Raw genomic sequence first — 20,378 nt, forward strand, 5'->3', positions numbered from 1 at the left:
TAAAAAAAATAAAAAAATAAACTAATTTCTAGATCACTTGAGCCTCTTTGTGAAAAATATCATATACATTTTTCCACTAATCTTTTCACAAAAATTATTATACGGGTAATTATTTTTTTTGTTCTTGTGTTTTTATATCATTACTATAAAGGTGAGATACAAAAATATAAATCACAATCCAAGTCAGTTTATTCACCATCAAAATGTTTATTAGACCCTGTTAAGGGTCTCATCCTAAGACAGAGTCATGTACTGAATTTGATCATGTGGTCTCTTAATGAGTGGATCTTATAAAAACACCTTAAATGCAACAATATACACACTAAAATACACAAACGGATGACACTATCAGAGCTAAGATAGCTATATTTCTGTACCAGATATTCAAATTTCCTAATTAAAACACAATATATTCATTTAACACTTACAAAGCACATATTCAACATGTTCTGGTCAATCTTTGTGCAAACAATTAATACACACACACACTCACAGAACAGAAACAGATCATTGCAGAAATTCACAATGTAATTATGAATGTAGCATGCACATATTGTTTTAAACAATACTTGTATATAATCTCTGACCTATTTTGTTTTTGTACTTCTTTAAATTGCTCTTCTCCCAAACCGAACAACACACTCCCTGCATTCAGCCGTCAACTTCGTACTAACCCAGATAGTACTAACCGAAGTTATTTTTAGACATACTAAATTTGAAAGGACAAGTTAAAAATTGCATTTAGATTGGGAATGAGATTGAAATGTATATTAGGTTTTAAAAGGCTCCTGTAGAAGCTCACTGACAGCCTGTCTTTACTTACAAGGTTAGAGTTCAGATATTTTAAAGGAAGAGTGGGGAGAGTGCTCATGGTTGGTTTGGTTAGAGCAATAAACTGGCTCAATACTATGATCACATGAACATAATAGATTTATTTTCTTTTTGACCACATTATAAATGGGTCACTTTTGTAAAAGATGCTCCATTTTTGGATTAATGAATGAGAAGCCAGCAAAAGCGCTCTGGTCCATGGAATCGATCAGGCCTTTCTCGCAGTGTGAGAGACGAGGTTTCTCACTCAAAAACTCCCGGTCGAAGTTACTGCAGTCATTTGGAGCCTTCTGCAATTAGACAAGACCAGAAAAAAAAATTGGCAAACACAGCAAGACAAAAAAGAAGAGAAACAGATGTGGGAGGAAAAACATACCACTTTTGGTTTGAAGGGGGGCTCAACTTCTTTTTTTTCTAGAGCAGGCCAGTTGACAGTCTTGAAAAATTGGTGGCTTCGTATATTACCCACAATCCCTAAACGGCGTGATGGGTCGCGGTCAAACAGCTGTGTGCAGGCGTAACAAAAAAGATAAAGTGTAATTGCAGAAATTTGATTTGTGTTGTTTTTAATTGAGTATATGTGCATGTATACCCTTTCTAGCATCTCTCTAGTATCCACTGTGATCCAGCGGGGATAATGAGGTGTGTCCATTCGGATCGATTCAAACAGCTCGTCCTCGTCGTCACCGTGGAATGGAGATTGACCAATCAACATCTCATACACGAGCACCCCAAATGACCACCAGTCTACTGAGAATGAGTACTGCTGACCCAGCAGAATCTGTGATTTACCACACACAAACACATCAAGTCAGGACCAGGCTATTGTTGGTCTGAGTGAACCAGCGTCAAAGTGCATTTTATACCTCAGGAGCGATATAATCTGGAGTTCCACAAAAGGTTGTGGCCCGATTTTCCCCAAACACGTTTTCCTTACACATTCCAAAATCAGCTATTTTTATGTGACCTTCTCCATCTAACATCACATTATCCAGCTTGAGATCCCTGACAAAAGGTAAAAAAATATCACTGAAAACAATACTGTGAATTGTTACAGAGGTGAAATGGGGAAGTAATGTGTAATTAATACATCAACACAGTGGTGTAATTTTGTTTGTACCTGTAAATAATGCCTTTGGAATGGAGAAACTGAAGGCCACACACTATTTCAGCTCCATAGAACCTGGTAAGAGACATCAGATCAATAATATAACATGCTTACTAAATCAAGGGCTCACCAAAATGTTATATTATAAAAACCATTGTTATTTTGTATGCATATATGCATGACATACGTGGTTCTGTACAGATCAAAACGCCCCTTTTCTTGTATATGAAACATCAGGTCTCCTCCATTCAGATACTCCATCACAAAGAATAAGTGCTCCTGTTAGAGATAAACAAATGCAAATAAGCTAGTTATAGCTAACAATTAATTATTTGTGCATGACATTGTACATTAACTTATTGTTTGGTACTGTCACTTTAAGATTTAGACAACCACAGTTACTATAGGTCTGCAGGGTAGGTTTATAAATTGGGATTGGGTGACATCCTTTGATTTTGTTTTATGTGGTTTAGATGGCTTTTACAGCCACTTTCTTGGAAAATCCGATAAAACGATTATTGGTCAGTCCTTTATTGAGTTTAAGACCAATGTGTAGATGTATTTAACTTTGAAACTACATCCATGTTGTCTTAATGTAAAGATTTTAGCTGCCTGACTATAAATAAAAAAAATCTATAGGAAAGTGAGGCATCCAAATAATAATGTCTAGTAAAAATGCTCTTATTTTAATGAGAAATTTTAATTTAAAATGAAAAAAAAAATCTAGGAAAGTGAGGCATCCAAATAATAATGTCTAGTAAACATGCTCTTATTTTAATGAGAAATGTTAATTTAAAATGAAAAAAAAAAAAAAAATCTATAGGAAAGTGAGGCATCCAAATAATAATGTCTAGTAAAAATGCTCTTATTTTAATGAGAAATTTTAATTTAAAATGAAAAATTAATTGGAAATTAATTAAAAATGTTAATTTAACTGGAATTTTAAAATGTGAAAAACTTCAAATGATGATAATGTACCAAATGTGACAGGCATTATTGCGTACATTTCAAGTGTGTGTGTAACTAATCTGCGATTGTTTTTGTTTGTTTGTTGGTAAATGTATGTTTGGTGTACCTTGGTCTGAAAAGTGGAGTAGAGGTGCGTAAGAAACGGATTGTCCCAGGCGAGAGCCAGCACTCGTTTTTCTACCATGGTGCACTCCACATCATCATCCATCAACACCACATCCTTCTTCAGTGCCTTCACCGCAAACCATTCACCAGAGCCCTTTAGCTCAGCCAAAAGCACCTGACAACAGAAAGATGATGAACCTGGGTTTGTGTGAGTGACCTTGAGCATAACTGTATGTAGCAGCTACCTAAAACTTAGAAAAGGCAAAAGGCAAAGTCAGGGAGCTTCCCACATAATCCTGTGCCCCTCCACCATGATCACATGACATAAGCAAAACGCATTACCTCCTTCATGTCTTCTACACTGTATATGAATGTGTGTGGGAAAGAGAAATTGTATGTTACCTTGCCAAAGCTTCCCTTGCCCAGGACTTTATGGAAAATGAAATGCTCAGCAGTGATACGTATTTGGTGGGTGAATCGAGAGGGGGGGCGAGGACTCAAACCTTCCCATAGACGACCATAAGGAGCCCCATCTGCAACATAGCTTTTCTGATAAACTGAAATCATAATTTTTATTGTTATAATTACCACCATTTAAATCAAGCATTCTCACCATTAACATCAGATCCTGGACTTTTATTAAAATCCTGGTAAACAGAAACATCCTGTGAGTTGCTCTGGGAGTTGCTTTCAGGTCGCTTGGTGGATTTCTATGACAACACATATATTACACATAACTTTATTTTATTTCAGTACATTAATGCTGTTATTTGTATATTAAGAGCCTCATAAGAAGGGCTTGTGCAAACATTGATATATACAATTGAGACTTGAGTAAGAGCCTCTGCCAGTAGTTTCTGGTTGATGCCACACAAATTAGCCACTTTAGACTGGCACTTATGATGGACATTCATGGAACAATCTGAAAAAGAAGAGACAATTGCAAAAATATAATCAAAGTCCAAAACTAAGACTAGCCAAACACCAAATAAGTACATATAACTAGACAGTTTACAGAGTTACAGACCATTGAGCTGGTAACTATTTTTAGGTGTTTCTATATATTAAAATGGTTTAAAGTTGGCATGAAATCAAAATTGACCCTATTTGCTTTGTTAGCGGATATTACTAGTCTTGTGGTGAACAATTAATCCGTGCAAGTTAATACACGGAAACAATTGTTTGCCGAAGTTATCTTTAATCAAAGTTTGAAAAGTTACTTCCGGGTCTGGAATGGTTATTTTTCTGATGACATAGGCTTGACGACTTGGGTAGGTTAATCGCTTAACCACTCCCCTCAACCCATTACTCCGCTATGGGCGAGAGATGGAGAGGAGGAGCGCTGAAGAAAAACCCTGCCCTCTGTTCAATATTCCGTTTCACTCGGAAATGCGTCACAACACTTGAGAAAAGTCGTTTGCAACTTCCGGTTCACGCAGACTTTAAACCACAATGTAAAACACCAAAATATGTTGCAAGTTAAATAAATCAAAAATGGGAATGAATTATATTCATTTTCATAGTTTTAAGGTCATAAAAATTGCCAGTAAATCAGCAGGTTTGGCAAACAGTTCATTTAGGGGGCCTTATAATAGTACATATACTGTTCACAGTTTACTCACCCTCGCATTTGAGGCCCTGTTTGACAAGACCCCACAGCAGACTGCCGCAATGGTCACAAAAGGTGGGACTCATGTAGTTGTTGTTCTTAAAGCGGTGTGGCATGTCAATCTTAAAACGCTCCTTCTGAAACTGTAGACACAAACTTTAAATAATCCTATCACAATAAAATAAAAACTAATAAAATAACGCAATACAGCACATACCATGGTGTCTCGACTATTGGTTGCAGTGCCTGTGCACCTTCCAATAATTTTATCAATACACTTCTTGTGAATGGCAGCATTGCATTCTGGTGGAGAAAAACAATATTTGTTCACAGTGTTTCTTAATTCTGGATAAAACAATTAAAGTTGAACAGAGGGAAGTCTGTGGACATAGTATGTATTTAGGATAATGGGGGGGGGAAACCAGCTAAATATACTCACGTCTGCACTTGTAACCTTGCTTGTTGAGACCCCTGGGCAGTAAAAGACAAAATTATAAGTATGTCTGAATTATAAACTTCTAATATCTTATAACTGAACATTCAGGACTGACCAAACAAATTCTCTACAGACAGAGCAGAAGGTGGGCTGTCTGAAGAAGGTGGCGATGAACTCATGGTTTTTGATGAAGTGAATCTTAGCCTGTTTAATAGCTCCACGACGACGAGTGAGAGTCGGTGCCTCGTCTTCTGTCGCTACTGACTGACTCTCTGAGAGTGAAAGAGAAAAAACGAAATAGGATGAAAGCAGAATCAAACTGAAGGCATGAAACTTTTTGACAGTAAATGCATGAGATCGTTATGTCCTGAAAGCAATTAATTATAATTGAAATTAATATATATATATAGTACATAGTAAATATTATGCTTTTTTTTTTTTATTCAACTTTTGACATGCCTGCATTTTGTTCCATTCAGTTTTGGAATGGAACATTCAGAAAATTCAGTTATTTGAAATAGTAATATTTCACAAAAATTACAGTTTTTACATTAATTTTAAAAAAGTTAATTTTTTCTTTATTCTTTCAAAAACATTTAAAAAAATGTATTACCGGCCGCAAACTTTTAAACAGTAGTGCACATAATTTTGCACATCCCTACACATCATTACAAACAAATAGATAATCTGCAGTGGAACACTTTGTATTCTAAAAAAACACAATATAAGAGGACCAATGGACAGAATGTTTGAAGAAGTCAGAGTAATGCAGGGAAGATCTGTTGTGACATGTTCAGCAGATACATTCCTTTGCACAGAACTTTAAAAGAAGTCCAAATGGATTCACACACACGTGATCCCTCCCCACGTGAGGGATAAGCATGACCCTATGGCTATGGAGCCGATTTATTTTTTACAGTTTTTTTCCTTATGAATTTGTCTAAGCCACCATTCTATAGGCCTGTATGTATTCTTGGGCTGTTAAAAAAATATAATTGTTATATATATATATATATATATATATATATATATATATATATATATATATATATATATATATATATATATATATATATATATATATATATATATATATATATATATAAACAAATATTAAATATGAATATATTAATTTTATATTAAAATATTTAAAGAATACAAAAACGGAAGTGATAACAATACAATAAACTATAACTGTGTTTTAAAGTCTTCTTAAGGTAGATACAAGTATTAAACGCAGTTAAATGTCTAAATTACTCCAATATCAAACACTAAAGTTGTGTGGGGTGGGAGTAAATTAAGCGTGACCTGCTGTGACGTCACAATCGTGTTGCATTGTGGTCTATGGATCTGCCTGAAGTGTACATGTCCAAGTGTACAAGTGGACGTGCTCCCTCAGTCAAGGGGTCCAGGGTTTGTACAAATATACTTCCTTGCCCACTTAAATGGCGGCGGGGATTCCCCCGAGCATAGGGAAGTTTGCGAATGTATGTCTAAAAGTGGACTTAACGTAGCCCAGGGCTTGGAGCTCAAGGATGGCACTGAGGTGAAACGCCCGTGTCCCATTACTGACCCAAAACTCAGGGTGGTTGTATTAAACTGAGCCTAATAGGAATAGCTCCCTTTAAATCTAGCCATTTTCATAAAAAGGGCATTTCTATGAGAGCAGCAATCCAGTCTCAAGTTAATGATTATTTTCGTTCTTATTTGGAAATGCAATTCATATTGTATTTAGTTTGTTGCCAAGTGATAAGATGCAGTCAGTATAAGCACTATTAAACCACTGGAAGAGAGAAGAGAGATTGAGTGCTTATTTGAGAGAGAGTATGCCTTACCTGCATCTAAATCCTCCAAAAAGAACTGTACAGACATCATAACTTTCCCTGAAGGCTGCAAATCAACCTGAAAATGAAGCGAGACTTTGTAACATTACCGGTGAAAATGCAAACATTGACAATACATGACAATGCATAGACATAAGCACATACCCAAAATTCTGCACGTCCGTTTGCCTTCTTGCATCTTTCTGCCAACACAGACACACCCACAGTAACATCTGCTAAAGGTTCTTCAGCAGTTCTCATGAGTAGTATTTGTATGACACGTCCCTCATAAATATGTGCATCAAAACTGGATCGCCAAGCAGGATACATGGTGGGCTTCTTCTGGATCAATGTTTTTCCTCGTTCTTAAAAGGAAAAGGGGATATTTTTGTAATCCAGCATAAACCATTGGAAAATGTATACTTCACAGTATACTGCAATCTATTTTTAAAAAGTATGCCAAGCAAGCAGTATGTAAAAGGCAGCAATAAACATTTCCGTTCATTTTGTAGTATGACATTACGTTGCATGTTAAAAAAGTTTTTTTTTAAATAAGTACAATATTTTTTTTTTTGCTAGTTTTGAAAATCAACCAGAAAAATTATATTAAAAATTGCAAGTGATATTGCTTTCAGTCACATGGAAATGAAGGTCAAGTCAGGGTTCATTGCATTGTGGGTAACAATATTTTTGTGCATTGTACTCCATTCTAAACTTCTCATTTGGCAGAATGAAAAAGGTAATTCAGTTCTATGCAGATGGAGGATTTACATGTTGTTCCATGTACACAGAGCATACTTCAAAAACAGAACAAGAAGCATGGCAACATGCCATTCCAAACATAGCAATGCACTTGAAACCCCCATTACACACACAGGCATGCACACATTTACTCACCAGTGCTGAGAGCTTCCTTCATTTTGACGGCACAGAATGGTACCTCAGCCATTGGCGAGAATGTGCCAAGATCAAAGGCATTAAACACAATTCTCAGGAAAGGGGCCATGGCAACCCCTCAGGCACAGCCTAAAAATAAAAAAAAGACACAGACAACCAAAAGTATTATGATTTTAATAAGAAAGAAATACATCAGCATTACTGCATATAGAAATAAAGAAATCAAAACTAAAATATTACTTCATTATCAATTTAGAACTCTTATCATTATGTTGTAATTATATTTAGTCATAAACAGGAGGCTATACATTGCTTATCAATTCGCATCAAAAATATATAGTCATCCACCCTCTTTCTGACCTTTAGCATTAAGTGAGTCATTTTATCTGCTGCGCCTTTAAGGCTCCTATGTAAATGAGATTGAGTGCTTTGCTGTATTTTCTGAAGGATTTGCAACCACTCTGTTGGTCTCTTTTTGGTTCAGAAAACAATCCATGATGAAATGATCAGACTGACATGATGACAGTGACCATGAAATAAAAACAAACTTGAACTGCAGTTCCAAATACTGGGATTCTTTAGAAGGATATGCAGAGTGACTGTGCTAAACAGAACCAAAAGCAAAACCATTGCATTTTAACTCTTCTCATTAGTATTTCCAGAGTTTAGGAGTAAGAGTATCCTACTTCCTTATTACCTCACTGTGAATGGGTGGACCAAGTATCAAAGAACCAAATAGACATTGACGGGGAAATGCAGGCATTCATCAGAAGGTGTCAGAAGGTGTTTTAGGAATAAAGATGAAGAAGTTTAGTTATCAACATTTATTCTCGGAGTATAAATGTTATTTATTCTTTATATACTGTGTGTATCAAAGTCTACTTCAAAATGTTTAAATTTCATTTTTGATTTGAAACATTGAGTGTATTTGTCTGTGTGTAAAACAGTGGTTAACCTAAAATGTAATTTGTCCAACAAATAGCTGCTAACAAGTTTGTGAGATCTGGATTTACTCAAGCGCTTTAAATCGAATCCCAATAAATATGATTAAATTGCAAATTAAACCTTTTTGCTAAGGTTTCTTAGTTTAAGATCATGCGACAGGACCACGTAGAGAAATGGCTCCTGGTAATCTGTAACACGGTTATCCCTCAATTGTATATTTCTATTACATTATCTTGCTTTATTGTGCATCAAAACATTTGGAACATGACCCAGATGAGGTTTATAGGTTATGGTAATAACTGAGACTAAAATTGATTGGTTGTATAATGCCTTGACTCCACCCACTTCTATCGAAAGCCAATGACATGAGTCAGGCTGTGACTGCAACATAGAAGCTTCATAACAAACTTGCCGATTGTTCACTGGACTTTAGACCGTATTACTACAGTGTGTAAGAATAAGAAAGACAGGGAGAGAGCAATTTGATCAGTCAACACACCCATGTGCACACACACACATTTCTGCTTTAGTTCAATTAGGAAGCGTACGTGTTGAAACATGTCAGAAACCAGCACAGAAACGTTCAAACAAGTTGCAGCATCTCAATCTACTAAATTAAAAAAAAAACTAAATCTGTTGTGTGTGTGCTAGCGAATCAGTTGTGTGGAAGCCTGTGTCGATAACATAAGCTAGCAGCACAGTACAAAATCAATTCTGAAACAATCCGACACGTCAGTCTCTCCGATTCACACACACACATAATGAATCCTGTCAATGCCTGATTCTTCAGCTAAAGGGAAAAAAACCCACTAGAAGAGCCTGAGCAACAAGTCTGTGCTCCGCTTTAAGCAAAAGTGCGAAAATGAGAGAGATATAGAGTAGGAGAGCGATAGTGAGGGTGGGATGATGAGTAGGCAAATCTGGTTAACAGGCTCCAAGTGCTTTTCTGAAAATAATTTACACATAAATAAATGTTAAAATAAGTATTTAGAGAGTGTTTGTACTCTTAAACCTTAGGACAAGCCATAACATGAGCTGAAAACAATTGTAAGGGTGTTAGAAGTGCGTTTGTGTGTGCAAGGCTTTGTTAGGTATGCATCACCTGTACTATTGCAACAAACTACTAATCCTATAAGTAGTAAACATAAATGGATAGTCCACCTAGAAAAAAAATCCTGTCATCATTTACTCACCGTCATGTTGTTCCAAACATGCATGGCTGTACAACATATTTTTGCAGAACACAAAAGATGATATTTTGAAGAATGTTGCTAACCAAACAGTTTCGGTTCTACAGGCATCCTATCAACATTCTACACAAATATCTTCTTTTGTGTTCTGCAGAAATATGTTGTACAGTCATGCATGTGGAACAACATGCGGGTGAGTAAATGATGACAGGATTGTATTTTGGTGGACTATCACTTTAAATGTGTAACTGTAAGGATTTTAACACTTAAAGGAACACTCCGACTTTTTGGGACTTTATCCTATTCAACTTATCCCCCAGAGTTAGATAAATCCATACATACCTTTTTCATCTCCGTGTGTGCTATGAGTCTGTTTGACGCACCCACCGCTAGCCTAGCTTAGCACAAAGACTGGATGTAAATGGTTGCAGCTAGCATACTAATCCAAATAAGTGACAAAATAACGCAAACATTTTCCTATTTACATGTTGTGATTTGTATAGTCACAGAGTGTACAAAAAACAAAGTCAAATGAGACACAGACATATTTTAACCGTATAAATACTGGGAACTATATTCTCTGAAGGCGAAGCACTGCTACTTGGGTGGAGTGATAACCGCAGCACCTGAGACGCGCCGTGGTGAGGAGCAGAGAGTTCGTTCAGAGCGCATCTCAGGTGCTGCGGTTATCACTCCGCCCTATATTCAGGGAATATAGTTCCCAGTATTTATACGGTTAAAATATGTCTGTGTTTCATGTGACTTTGTTTTTTTGCACACTCTGTGACTATATAAATCACAACATGTAAATAGGAAAATGTTTGCGTTATTTTGTCACTTATTTGGATTAGTATGCTAGCTGCAACCATTTACATCCAGTCTTTGTGCTAAGCTAGGCTAGCGGTGGGTGCGTCAAACAGACTTATAGCACGCACGGAGATGAAAAAGGTATGTATGGACTTATCTAACTCTGGGGGATACGTTGAATAGGCTAAAGTCCCAAAAAGTTGGAGTGTTCCTTTAAGAGTGGCCTCATTGACTTCAGTAATCAGGGTGCAAATTACCGGCTCGATCCTGTAATCCCGGGGGGTAAAATATGGGATATGAAACTTGGGTCATACCATTAACATTACCTGAGCAGTTGAATTGAATATGCTATAAAAACGACACTCATTCAGGACGTGCATTTATTGCATGGACGAAGAACATAATGTGTTTAAAATGCATATACACAGTTCAGTTGAATCAATGATAACATTTGCCCTCTTTAATGCTGTTAATCTGAATGCATGAAGCAAACAGTTTGCTAAAAATATACTCAATTTAACAACAACACTGAAATAGGAGTGCACAGTTTATCTGTCAAAAGTTGCGTTCATTACTAATAATGGTAGGTATAATATATATATATATATATATATATATATATATATACTAGGGGTGTAACGGTACATTTAATAGCCCCGAATCATCACAATAGCCCCGGTGCATAAAATCAGACGACGAATACAGTCACAGGCAATCCACACTTCAATCCAGAAGGGGGCGTGTGCAGTAATGCAATGCTGTTTGCGAACCACCACAACAGGAAAAAAAAAGAGCAAAAGAAGAGACATGCAGTGCAGCAAACCAAAACAAGGGTGTTTGTTTCTCAATACCAAGTAGTACTCAAAGTTGGGACTTGCGAAGTTCGACTCAGGAGTACAAACTGCCGAGAACGGGAGGACGCAAGTTCTGTGATTCTGCAAATGGTACAGCAGCGTTCTTGATAACGTTACTCGCACTGGCTATTCCAGCTATCTGTGTGTATATTTACAGTCAAATTAAATATGTAAACCACCCTGACTCTTTTCGTTTTCTTTTTATATATATCTCTTTTTATATGAAACAACTAAAAAAATGAGAGAAACATTTTTCTCTCTTTCTCTCCATTGTTCAGGCAATATTTGCTTATGTACTCTGATTATCTTATCGGATTATTTTTGTACATGTACATGTATAATAAATGAAATGACACAACTTTATGTTAAATGTCAACTTTAATTATCAATATCCATTATAAAAGTATAAGAATACAATAAGAAATAAAGAAAAGCAAACAATTCAGTAAAACGTACAAAGTATAACTACCTCAGGGTGGACTAAATGCCGCTAAAGGTGGATCAAACTATAATTTGCACTACTTTGTTCAAAGTAAATAAAAAGAAACCTAGCATTGGGGATTTGTTGCTTTTTCCTGTTGCACCGAACTCGTATCAAAGCATGACCCCCAAAACCGAGGTAACGTGAACAGTGACTTCTATTTATTGTTACATCCCTAATACATAGGCCTATAAATATTTGTATTTGTGTTACCCCCCCCAACTCGCTGAGCCCCCCTCCCCCTCCCCCTCCCGAAGGCCACTGTGTAATTCGCACCCTGCCAGTAAACCGCCCAGAACACTGTACTGTAGTACCCACACTGAAATCAGAAGATTTCAACCGCAGAGCAGAAACCTTGTTGCACATAAAGTAAAGCATAACGAAACCTCTTCACACTGTGTCTATCTTCAACAGACCATCTGATGAAATGATCAATGTATTACCCAAATCACTGTAACTAGTTGATTTAAAGTGCATGAAATACATAATCTAAGAATGTACATCACATAATCTTTCTTGCAAGGCATTTCTGGGGTCTTTATGTTAATTTAGTTAACATTGATGTCAACAGGAGCAGCAGGTTTCATCACTTAGCCTATGTCCACAGTCATACACACACCATTTAATATATGGGACAGGAAGGAACTATCGACACCCATGAACAGAATGAAAGAGTAGTATGGTGTAAACTGTTCAACCACAGCAGGATGTATGTCTCCACTGCAAACAGTTATCACATCATCACATGCAAGTGTAGGGATCCACAGTTAATATTAAAGTAAATGTAACAGAGGGGAAATCTGTCCACAAATCACCCACAACAACTAAAAACGCCTCAGTAAACAGTAAAAAAAAACATTAACTAAAAACAGAAACAACCATTTCAAATTCCACCATGCCCCAACACACACACTTTTAGTCATCTCAACTAGAACCACGCTCCATCTGTTTTGTATATTAGATCAATAATCATTGATATTTCGAAGAGGAGCGTGTCAGTGGCATTTTAGACCCCTCAATGTCATCAATTATGGCTATTTGTGGACTATGAATAAGAGAAATCTGACAATTAACTAATAATAAAATATAATATGTTACTAACAGTTTTGTAACAAACTATCTAATGCCAGTAACGTTAGTAGTTTACATCAAGGGCGCGTGCAGCATTTGTGGATATCAACACCTCGGAACTCGCCGGTAATATAGTTAAAATGCTCTCTAGGTAGGTCACAAGGTTGAGACACGTCTATTGCCTTTTCACCTACGTAGAGTTGTTTTATAGCAACACAAAGTGCGGAAAAAGCGATTCTGTCAAGGTCCAGTAGACAGCAGCATACATGACAGTGTTGCGTGAAACTGCGCCCTTTTCATTTCATTCTAATAGCCCAAATATATGTTTAAGGTCTTTTGAGAAACATAATGCTATAAAAAACACTGAGGAGGAGAGGGATTGAGGTCTGATGTATCTGCAAAAAACACAGACTGCCTCTGCGCGCGGCGCTCGAATCAGTTCAGCGCATCAGTCGGAAAAACAACAACGAAGAAAATGAGTCAAACACTCTAAATTCCAACATTACAAAAGTTCAGACACGACCAAGCAATATTCGATCAAAAAACCCAAGAAGTGATGTGTAACTTCTTACCTTTCCTCTGGAAGAAACGGACTTTTCTCTGAGGCGCCTGCTTTCTTCGATGATTGAGTCGTTTCGTTTGAGGAAGTACAAATCGCTCGTGGAGGAGTTCTGAGTAAAGTAGGGCGGAGTGACGTCGCACAGGTGCTCTCTTTCTTCGCGCGATCGCTCTTCTGGCTCACGCGCGCGCTCTCAGATGCCTGTATAATAAACCATTGCACTGAACAGAGAGCACAGGTGCGTTTGTAGAGTCTGTATCAGTACGGCCAGTGTGTATGTGAGTGACCTCTTTGCGGAGGCACTGGCGGTGTACCTCTAGATGCCCCACTATTGATTGTATGCGTATGGCAAGCCATTTAAACATTTATTCTTTTCATGTGTAGCCTACCTCTTTTTTAGCAGCCCCAGGGGATGACTACAAGTTTTAAAAGTAATTTTTTTTAGGATGGTCTGCTTCAGCTTTCTAACTGGCCTCGCCAATGTCAAAATGATTAAGATGGCCAGTCAATTTCTTTAAGTCGTGCTTTCCTGTTTACAGAAGCCGGCATATTAGACAAACTATGAGTGAAGTGTATTTTAAAAGGGAAGGCAAGTTTATTTACATAGCACAGTTCATACACAATGGTAATTCAAAGTGCTTTACAGAAAAGCAATTAAAATAATCATGCATAAGAAATAAAAAAATAACAATTGTATTTAACGTATTTAATCATATTTAATCGTAATCGTAAAAGAAAAATATTATATTGTAATAAACATTACAATAAATTATTATTTTCTAATATTTTGTTTTTATTTTTATTTATTCCCTTTAAATTCTTTAATTTTTTAGTTCCTTTAAATAAATCAATGAAGGAAATAAAGAATAAATAGTCCCCCCTACTTCCAAAATACTTCCTCCACTAAGTGTGCAGGTATGATGCCAAAACCTGTAGGGTGAATACGGTATAGTGGGACACTTTCTGATAATTTACCTTCTGCATAATGTTTTATTATGATCCAAATGTCTTAGCCCCTCATATGATACTATTCTAAATAGCTTAAGTGCTCTACTCTACTATACAGAATAAAAAAGAAAGAAACATTAAACACAAGATGGATGACTCTTCCTCAAACACACATGGACCCCAAACCACATTTTTCCAGACGCTACTGTCAAACTGGGCCACCTTTATTGGCAAACTGGGACACTTCAAACACATTCAATTGTTATTCAAATGCAGGCCCAATGGATTAAATCCACAATAACAATATAAACAACAGCAACAAAAATAATAAAATCACTTTTTTTAAGGAGGGGTGCAGGTACAGCAGATTCTTTCCACCTCTCCCTCCCTCGCCTGTCCACAATATTTTTTATTGGGTTTATTTATTTCATATAAATTTAAAAAATAGAAATCTTCATAAACATTTCTTCTTATATGCTAATTTTATTCCACACAGGCTAAGTTTCATTTCTTTTTGTTGAAAAGTTTTTTGCAAATATTGCAAATATCCCGGCCATCCAAGCTTGTACCCTCCATCTTTTTTTCTTTCTTTTTTTTTGGAATTGGGATTGTTTTTTTAAAAATCAGTTTACAATCTTTGTTGAAATATCTAGCTAGCTAACTAAATTTATGAGGGGCATACAAAAAGGGAACTCAATTCCCCCATTAGAATGACTTAAATGGCTGTCCCAGTTTGCCAGTAATACCCTGTCCCAGTTTAACAATACGCTATTGTCAAATCACATAAAAATAAAAAAAAGATTCATATGAATGTGATTTTTACAAATTCTGATTCACCATTACATCCTATAACAAAATATATCCATCCATCCATCTTCTTCCGCTTATCCGGGGCCGGGTCGCGGGTCTAAGCAGAGATGCCCAGACTTCCCTTTCCCTAGACACTTCCTCTAGCTCTTCCGGGGGGACACCGAGGTGTTCCCAGGCCAGCCGAGAGACATAGTCTCTCCAGCGTGTCCTAGGTCTTCCCCGGGGTCTCCTACCGGTGGGACGTGCCCGGAACACCTTCCCGGGAAGGTGTACAGGAGGCATCCGGAACAGATGCCCGAGCCACCTCAGCTGACCCCTCTCGATGTGGAGGAGCAGCGGCTCTACTCTGAGCTCCTCCTGAGTGACCGAGCTCCTCACCCTATCTCCAAGGGAGCGCCCAGCCACCCTGCGGAGAAAGCTCATTTCGGCCGCCTGTATCCGGGATCTTGTCCTTTCGGTCATGACCCAAAGCTCATGGAACGTAGATTGACCGGTAAATCTTTCTTCACCACGACAGACCGGTACATCGACCGCATTACTGCGGAGGCTGCACCGATGCGTCTGTCAATCTCCCGTTCCATCCTTCCCTCACTCGTGAACAAGACCCCAAGATACTTTAACTCCTCCACTTGAGGCAGGAACTCTCCACCAACCTGAAGTAGGCAAGCCACCCTTTTCCGACTGAGGACCATGGCCTCGGATTTGGAGGTGCTGATTCTCATCCCAGCCGCTTCACACTCGGCTGCAAACCGTCACAGTGCATGCTGAAGGCAAAATATATAACAAAATATATAACAATTACAAATGATCCATGAGTGTTTTAATTTTTATAATCTTAACATTATTCACCTCATTTTTTTTTTATCACATACTTGCTTATGATGAGCTCAGTGTTTAGTAATGGAATCATTTACATGTAAAGATAGAAATTAAGAAGCTTAACTGTCCCACTTTACCCATTGTCCCACTTTACCAGTATTCACCCTATATAATTCACTGCTGGTGCCTTCAAGATTTTCCTATATGTTTTATAATGGGGTTTTTCAATTTATTTTAAAAACCTGTGGTAAACATAACAATATTGTTACATTTTGTTCTGTAACGTACACTGCACAAGCACACCCAAACTGCTATACATTTAAAAAAAATGAACATTACTGCTTCAAAATTCGTATTTTCACTGTGGGTGTATGTAAACCATTTTTACATGTAGCCTACATCTAAAACCCCCATTATAAAACCCCTATAGGAAAATCCCAAAGGAACCAGCGGCGAATTAGTCATCTGGGTTCTGACGTCATGACTAAAACTAAGTAGGCCCAGTAACAAAAATAGATGCTAGTTGTTTGTAATGAATATATTTTAAAACAGCTTGCCACATACGCCAACATTATGTCCACAGACACAAATGCAAAGATGAGAAGTGATACGTTTGCTGCTGATTTATAGATAGTTTACTCAGAGGCATTGAGATGAAGAACAGACCATGCATCTGGTTTCTATATGTGTCCATGGAATATTATGCTGAAAGTTCAGATAAATGTGGGTGTGAAGGACACAAAATGTGAACATCTACATCCTTCTCTGTCTGTGTGTGTGTGCGTGTGCTTGTAGTCTTGTCCTGCTTTCCTCCTCTTGGTCCGCAGTGCTGTGGAGTGTATGTCCTAGATTTAAGTGTGTGGGTGAGAATTAAAAAAAGCAAAGAAACAACAGTATGTTGCAGAGCATTTGTGTGTATCTGGTGCAGAATTGGAGGTGGTGAAGGGGCTGTTTTGCTCCTCCTTGGCTGATCTACACAGATAAATGGTTTATTTTTATGTGTGAAATAACCACAGCAACAAATGATATTTAATCAGTTGTCTTTGTTATCTTTGCTTGTGAAAATAACATTAGACACACAGCCTAACAAAGTACATGGATGAATTAGTTTTAGTGTACGGCTGCGTTAGAGAGAAGTTTACATTGCTACATAAACTTTGCATCTGACACACTCTTTCTCACACACACAAAGGTACACACACATACTCTATAAACAGATAAGCGATGCCTTATAAGTCAGTTTCCAGCAGTAAAACAGAAGCCACATGTCTTCCTCTTCTCACCACAAACCAAAGAGAGTATTTTACAAAGTACTTGTTACATTTTTGGGGGGATTACACACACTGTAATGTTAGATAAACGTAATAAAAGGGAAGTGGAAATATTAAGAATGTTTTTCGAAATAAGTTTATTTCCTGTGTATGAATAGATCAGGCCATCTGACATAATTTAGAAAATGAGGAGATTCCTTTTATATATATATATATATATGTCCATGTACACTGGTAATTTGCCTATAGATCAATTAAAAGAACAGACAATGCTATTATCTATTGTAAGAAAAATAGAGGGATCTTTTCTTCCCCCTGTCTTTATCACTCTGCTGCAATGCAGAGGAACATAAGGCACTTAAAAGACCCAAAAGTGTCATGACAATGTCACTGTGACACTGCCACACAATCATACACTCACTCGCACATTTTCTGTGTCTCTGTGATAGCAATCCGTCTAAATTCTCATCTTTGTTGCTTATTCTTCTTGGATGAGCGTGATTTGTACTCGAATAACATCCCGTAACCAATTACTTAGTTTAGGTAAAGTTTAATAACAAAATTAACTGGAAAAATGTTAAAAATGTGAAAAACTGTATCGCTCCAATATTGCATCACACACACAAAAAACGAACAGCCATTGCCGGAAATGGCATCATTGTCAATATTAAATATTATATTACACATATAAAATAGTTTACTCATAATTATTTCCCAATTGCTTAATGCACTCAATTATTTATTCCACATCTATATAAAGAACTTATGGCTCTACAGCCTCTCAATCACTCTTCAATCACTCTTCAGTCAGATTTTCTTGGTATAGAAACATGAAAGACTAAAAATCTAAAACGATCAAATACACACAACTGTTTACCTTTAAAATTAATTTATCATGGTCAAAAAATGGGACAATCCAAAAGTGTCAAATTATATTTAGTTGTCTTTTAATGGTCTTAACTATTTTAATCACAAATCACTGGTCAGGAAATTAGCAAGAACTGCACAAATACTGTAGATAAAGTAACTTAGCATGGAATAGCCTTTTTAGCATTTATTTTCTTTAAATGTTTAAGCCTTGGCCCGTGTGGGTAACCTTGCAGACAGCTTTTTACATGAAAAAAGTTAGTGTTGTTCCACTTAATATTAAGGCTTCAAGCAGTTCATATTTGAAAAATGCCTCCCAGTTCATTTGAGTTTAATGTGAGACCAAATATTGACAATAGGGGTTTTCTGAGACAGCAATGGCTTTTACATTTTGCTAATTTCCTGACCATTCATTTGTGGTTAAGACCATTACAAACTTCGTGTTAGCCATATTGGGTCTGGCCCTTTTTTTTGAGTGTACAAGAGAACCTTGCATTTCACTATGCCAATGTAGGCAAATTAAGTCGACTTTGTTTAATTATAGGTCTCTCCGTGAGAAAGGTGAAGTGGGTTGGGCTACAAGCAGTCTAATTAAAGATGTTTTGATTAACAGTAATTATCACACATCTCACAGACATTATAACAGTAATGATCAAAGTACAAATAATTATCATTAATTCAGTGCAGTCAAGTACTTTGAAGAAGCCTACTTATAGGGCTGTGTGGAAGCACCGTCCATTCAAATTGGATTGAGTATAAATAGTTCACTACTAGAAAGGTAGGTTCCAAGCTTTAACCATCCAGCACCACCCTTAATCATTTTTGTCTTTAACAAGGTATTTCATTTCTTTCAGTTTCTTTCTCTTAAATATGTTTTAATGAAAGTTCTTAAATGCATAGCTGGTTCAATGAGACCTTTAAATTATTAAATAAAAATTGACTTTATTTACGTTCTGAATGCTGTGTTTGTAATCTTTCATTAAAACGTAAATTGCCCTCTGAAACGACTTTTCTTTTCGGCTTACGTCATCAAGCCCCTCCCCTCGACCTGACAGACCACGCCCAACTGCAGATCAATTGCATCATGGAATGCCAATTTTTCACAATCCAATAAGCTGTCAATATAAACAAATTTTCAAAAGTCCTGTTTTCTTGTTCAATCTTGTTTCAAATAAAGGAAAGATTTATTTTGTGCTGACTTAACACCTGGAGCTAAAGGTCCAACCACACCTTAACCCTACCCATAAGATCCACAGATTTGGAGCTGGATTAGGTCAAACTCAACCCATGACGCCTAGAGAGGGGGAGCTGGACGTCATTTGGCTCTGCACAGTGAGTGCCACTTTTCTTTCATCTAAACAAGCAACCTTAGATTCAACCTGGGTCCATCCTCTAATGTGCAATGCAATTTAAAAAAAAACTTGACAATTGCTATGCTAGACACAGTTATTTGAAATAATGAGATTTTTACACTCTCTTTTTGAATTTCTGATTATGTAGATGCATAGTATCTAACAAGCAGTAACAATGATTCATTGATGAAAGATTGTGCATGTGAGTGTAGGCCTATATCGTGTTAGCTCAAGTAATGCACTTGGTTACAACCATTACAATATTTTTTCAATCATAAAACTGTTTAAAGTGAAACATTATATATGTATACTATATGTTCCACTTCTCTATAAGAGTAGTGAAGTGACATGAAGGCCAAGTATGGTAACTCATACTCAGAATTTGTCCTCTGCATTTAACCCATCCAAGTTAGTGCACACACATTAGAGCAGTGAACACATACTACAAACTGTGGACGCACACACACACGGAGCAGTGGGCAGCCATTCACTGCGGCGCCCGGGAAGCGATTGGCGGTTATGTGCCTTGCTTAAGGGCACCTCAATAGTTTCCTGCCTGTATTGAGAATTGAACCCGCGACCTTCGGTTTACAAGTCTAACTATTAGGCCACAACTTTTTTACACA

At 37.0% G+C, this 20,378-nt stretch overlaps 1 protein-coding gene across 1 annotated transcript; it reads right to left on the bottom strand.

Moving 5' to 3' along the window:
* Window positions 1-187: 187 nt before the first annotated feature.
* On the bottom strand, window positions 188-14,024 carry prkcda (protein kinase C, delta a). Its single transcript, XM_079627263.1, has 18 exons — window positions 13,699-14,024; window positions 7,779-7,907; window positions 7,047-7,246; window positions 6,894-6,960; window positions 5,174-5,330; window positions 5,062-5,093; window positions 4,840-4,925; window positions 4,636-4,765; window positions 3,835-3,935; window positions 3,627-3,723; window positions 3,416-3,546; window positions 3,015-3,188; window positions 2,127-2,218; window positions 1,952-2,014; window positions 1,698-1,836; window positions 1,424-1,612; window positions 1,208-1,336; window positions 188-1,121 (listed from the first exon to the last, which is right to left on the bottom strand). The coding sequence occupies exons 2-18, from the start codon at window positions 7,885-7,887 to the stop codon at window positions 963-965; spliced, it is 2,055 nt and encodes a 684-aa protein (XP_079483389.1). The 5' UTR covers window positions 7,888-7,907; window positions 13,699-14,024; the 3' UTR covers window positions 188-962.
* Window positions 14,025-20,378: the final 6,354 nt, after the last annotated feature.

Source organism: Phoxinus phoxinus, assembly GCF_949152265.1.
Source record: "Phoxinus phoxinus genome assembly, chromosome: 11".
NCBI lineage: Eukaryota > Metazoa > Chordata > Actinopteri > Cypriniformes > Leuciscidae > Phoxinus > Phoxinus phoxinus.

Bases quoted from the DNA above. Each gene is read 5' to 3' on its own strand.
- prkcda (XM_079627263.1), bottom strand. From the start codon at position 7,887: ATGGCCCCTTTCCTGAGAATTGTGTTTAATGCCTTTGATCTTGGCACA. The intron at 3,936-4,635 runs GTGAGTAAACTG...CTTCTTTTTCAG, and splicing joins ACAGGGCCTCAAATGCGAGG to ATTGTTCCATGAATGTCCAT. The intron at 3,724-3,834 runs GTATATATCAAT...GTGTTGTCATAG, and splicing joins CTCTTACTCAAGTCTCAATT to AAATCCACCAAGCGACCTGA.